This window comes from Antrostomus carolinensis, unplaced genomic scaffold (assembly GCF_000700745.2).
Source record: "Antrostomus carolinensis isolate BGI_N321 unplaced genomic scaffold, ASM70074v2 scaffold14473, whole genome shotgun sequence".
Lineage (NCBI taxonomy): Eukaryota > Metazoa > Chordata > Aves > Caprimulgiformes > Caprimulgidae > Antrostomus > Antrostomus carolinensis.
In genome coordinates this window covers 4,641-9,393 of record NW_010305955.1, presented here as the reverse complement: position 1 = coordinate 9,393, position 4,753 = coordinate 4,641, and the positions used below count along the sequence as shown (strand labels likewise).

Sequence of the window (4,753 nt, the reverse complement as noted above, 5' to 3'; positions counted from 1 at the left end):
GCTGAACTGGGTCATTTAATATGTATGTCAGTCTAATTATTTACCACAGTCTTTTACCAAATTCACATGAGCATTGCATCATTCCAAGAGCAAAACTTTGACCTGTCACCATCTCTGTTTTGAGACCTCATAAATATTCTATCAGAATAGTCTATCTGGTGAAAAAAGGTGATTGATCTATTTTATCTTTAACAGTGTAAGCCAAAGCTCTCAAATCTGTCATATCCCTTTATATACATAAGTACAGTGTCCCTTTCTACATTTTTTATTAAGGCCGAGCAATCCGTCTCTCATTTTCTGAAGCAAGAGTTGTATCCATGTTATCTAATCTTAAGGTATTTTCTGGTGCCAAGGGAGAGCATATGCTGAGTCTCCTTTGTTTGTTGGTGACTCCAGCCTTTTACCTGTAAACTAGAAATCAGGATCCATTATGTCCTCTTTGGAAAAATATCCAGTCCAATTATGGACATAGCCAAAAGGACAGGAGATAACACATTTCTCTCTTATTTCCACTCTTCCCAAGCCTCCTCTCTGCACATATGTGCTAGAGCTGTCATTTGTTATGTGTTGCAAGTTCAGCAGATGATTGTTTTCATCTTGGGACATGCCAAGCACACGGGGCAGTTCATGTCCATGTGTTTTCTTGTGGACCATTTTAATAAATAACTAGAATTTTGGAGCATGCAGTTCAGCTGTCTCCACCAGCTGTCTTATGAATAATGTACGTATCTTTGATTTCTTTTCTATCCAAACAGTGGCTGTGTTGGTGCAGTAAATTTTGAAGACATTGACAGTGACAGTGTAGACTTAATCCCACTTAACCATGTGCGAACTTCAAAGCCTCGCTATTCAAGCACTGCACAGTATGTTTCTCTTCAGTTCTTGTTACTTGGGAAAGGGGAAAAAACGGTGAAAGCTCTGGTCTTGGGCCAAAAAATGAAAAAATAAAAAATGAGGGGGGAATGTTCCTTATGCTTTTTAATAACTTGAATGAGGTCTCTTAACACAGGGAGCAAAGTGAGATTTCAGATTCAAGGTTGAACTTGAAGAGTACTTTTTAATAACTGAGTCAGTAGCAAATGGCCTACAGTGGTAACTGCCTGCAGTGCTCAGTGTAGGTCTGTATAAATCTAAGGGCATTCAGCCTTGGTATACAAAATTACTCAAAGAAGCTGATACAAAATGAGCAGAGCGATGTCTACTGAGAACATGTTATAACAGATTTTATCCATCTACTTCTGTTATGGTAAGCTTAAATGCAACCTGTTTTCACTAAGTATTGATTTGTCATAGAACATTAAGGCCTGATTCTTTATTTTATCGCATTAGTGTTATAGTTTCAGGGAAATTATGCTCATAACACCATGCATCATGCTCATCAGTCAGCAATGTTGATTAGGTTTTTTTTCCATCTGGGAGTTGCTCTGTAGCCCACGTGACCCTCCCATCCATCTAGTACAGCATGGTCATAATGGACTACCAATAATTGACTGTTGGACACAAAGCTACCCTTAGTGTGCCCATCCTGGGAAGTAAAAGCTGTCTGTGGTAACGCCAGTGCAATATTCTGTCTTGGTGTAATGAACTCTTCATGATCAGCAGACTTTGACCTTTGCTGGGATAGAAATCAGAGTATCCTCTCCCTCCTGCTGTTAACCTCGATAGACTAATTGCACATCCAAGTTTTAAGAACTCTGCAGGCACCTTGCCCTTTTTCTCAGTTGAGAAAGGCTGCATGTGAAGCTAGCCTGGGCACATCTGCTAGATCATACCCCAGAACACCTGACTCGTGGTTCCTAATGATGCTGAGACTACCTAACACAAGCATTCCTGTAAATGCCCAGCAGCAGAAAATAGATTTGTGTTGCACTGAAGGCTCAAGTGGGGAGGACATGGAAGAGAAAGTTCTGAGCTTAGCATGCACTGGGAATTTCTGCTGATGCCATTATGAATAGAGTCCATAGTTCCAAATAAAGTATATTTATTTTCAAACTATGACATACTTTCATACTTCAAACTCTTCCTGTTCTTTAGTGTTAGGTCTATTGGGTAGAAGTGCGTGTGCCATTCTTTGTTGGGTAGTGTGACTTGAATATAACCATGTTAAAAATGTGTGATTTTTTAACTTTAGCCACTAGATGGCCTTTGAGTTTGCAAAAGCTCCCCGAATGCCATGAGGAACATCTCCTGACTTTTAGCTAGGTCACGAACTTTTGTCATGCAAAGGTTTTCTCTTTAAGCATTTCCTAAAGTTGTCTTTAGTAGCTTGAGCTGGTATTAAGCATTTATTTGCAAACTTTTGAGAAAGCAAAACGGTAGAAGTAACAACATCATGATAAGAACTAAAAATGGTAAAACAAAAGAGGAAAGAGACTGTTCTGTTTACTTAATCAGATTTTCTCTTCGCATAGGCCTTACCTTTCTGTCCTTTCAGTGATCCTGCACAGTCCACATTTCTGAGGAAACTACAGAAAGGATACTTCATTGGGGGAAGCAGAGAGAGAGAAACTGTGAAAATATTTCCCTCTCTGTTCTGAAGAAAAGGCATAATGCTGGGCCTTACTCAAATATGGCAGAGTATGTGCTAAACATTCCTAGTTGCTGGGAGCTACCTTGGAATTAGCTGGAATTTCTGAGCTCCACCTGAAGTCTATTAATTTCTGTTTCTTACATCAGTTTCAGGGAGAATGCATGTCCTTTTGTAATTCAGCACATGCTGCCACACTTAGGAACGGCACATCATTCTTCACACAGACTTACTCAGTACAGCAGTAGGTTTGAAGGCAAAATAAGGTGCTAAGCATTGTACAGTGGTCAAATTTGACCCGTATTACTGTAACCAAACCTATTAATGTCAAGCTTTTATGTACATAATGTACCATTCTGATTGTTTTATCTCACCTCCTGCACAAGTCATCTGATTTCTCACAGCCTTCATCTAACTTGTAATTTCTGCTTGAATTAGAACATAAAATAGTATAAAATTATTCTTGAGAAATGTGCTTTAAAAATACAGTGCACATAGCATACAACATAGTGGTGAACAGATTTCTGAGTTTGAAGGGAAGTTAACAGACCTATTAACCCTTAGTTCTGCCATGTTGTTGTGACTGCTGTTGCTGTAGAGCTTTGAAGAATAGAAGCTGAAGTGTACACTGTAGTGCAAACAGACAGACATGTTGTCTGGAACTATTTGCAGCATATAGTATCAGAGTGGATTTATAAGTTTGAGCAACAGGTTCTTTATTACCTTCTCCAGTATCCTCCATGTAATTTTCCTGGTTTTCAGTGAGTGAAGCCATGAATTTCATTGATTTCTGGAAACCAGGAGACCAAGATCTCTGAGTCCTAAAAGATTCTGACATCTCAAATCTGTGCAAAACTCAATTCCTCCTGAAAGTTTGTATTAAGTTCTTTGTAAAGCATATTTATTCTCTGTGATTGTCAGACATTAAGATTGCTATGATTTTAAGCAGAAGAAAGAAAATCAGAAAGGAGACACAAAAGTGATCCCTATAATTTTTTTTTCCACTTTCTGTGTTTGCCAGTAGCTCTGGAAAGATGTGTAAAGGTATTAAAGCTGCTATACTCCCACGAAAATCCTTGAGAAGTTAGATATATGCTTTGGATTTAGAGGCCTAAATATGCTTTGTAAGTCTGTAAAATGTAAAAACGTCATTGTCAATAGTCACTTTCACTCTTTCATGGACTAGCAGTTGCACTTCCTGCCTCTAGCACTTGGGCAACAGCATCAGCGCTCAGGCATTACTCCAGAGTGAGACACTGCTCTTCCCCAGACCATGCAAGAAAGTGGTTGCCCTTCAAATTATTAGCACAGCTGAAACTAGCTAAGAGTCATCTGTCATGTAATTTTGCAGAGACAAACAGGAAGAGTGGTGAACCTGGGCATGTTTTGTATGTTACCCTTGTGCCCACCCTCTCTTCCTTTTGGCAGAACAGGAAACTGCCTCTCTTCTTTTTTGTTAAGGAATTAGAAAAGAGATAGAAGTCATGATTTATGCTACAGTTGAGCCTAAAAGCCCCTTGTATAAGATCAGTGTTGTGAAAAGTTGCTGTGCATGTGCCCAGCACTCTAGATAATACTCGAAAGTCTACTGTGTAATTTGGAAGTTTTACAGATGGGAATCCAGGTGCAGTGGGATTAAGTGGTTTGCCAAATGCCATTGGGAATCTGTAGCACTGTTAGGAATGAAACGTCATGTATCCTGAGCCCTAGCCTCTGCCTTTTTTTTATCAAACTCTGAGCTTTAAGCTGTTGAAATGGTGCATTACTAAAACGTGTTTTTAAAAAATAGTAGCACAAAAAAAATGAGCCCAAAAAGATGGGCATAGTTCTTAAAAGTTAGACAGAGACACAAGTGAAGATTTAGGAATCTAAGTAATTTTTTTTCCAGTTTTTCTCTGTGATTCAGACATGGAATAGCTGTGGGAGCTTTAACTACATGTAAAAAGCCACGTCATAAGTATTGTGACTTATCTAGAAGTGCTAAATTTATTAATCTGAATTTATTAATTAAAACTATGTTTGTAATCTGGTGGCAGACGAGGATGATCAGTGGGCATTTCCCTAAGGGAGCTGTGGAAGTGCTTTTCTCAGGTCAGACTCTTCATCTTCGCACTTGACCAAAGATCCTGGATGGTAATTCAGATCCTCTCATTCTCTTCCAGGCTTTTATTAAAGCCTGTCTTTAGAGAAAGGGCTCAATTACATCATTTCTTGAAGTCTGTTCCA

The 4,753-nt window shown here is 39.0% G+C and overlaps 1 protein-coding gene across 1 annotated transcript in view; it reads left to right on the top strand.

Moving 5' to 3' along the window:
* SPMIP7 (sperm microtubule inner protein 7) overlaps positions 1-863 on the top strand; it is a gene marked incomplete at its 3' end in the record, with an annotated part of 11,646 nt that extends 10,783 nt beyond the window's left edge. Inside the window, 2 exon segments of the mRNA XM_010164956.1 lie at positions 196-246; positions 756-863. Coding sequence (XP_010163258.1) covers positions 196-246; positions 756-863 — 159 coding nt within the window.
* Positions 864-4,753: the final 3,890 nt, after the last annotated feature.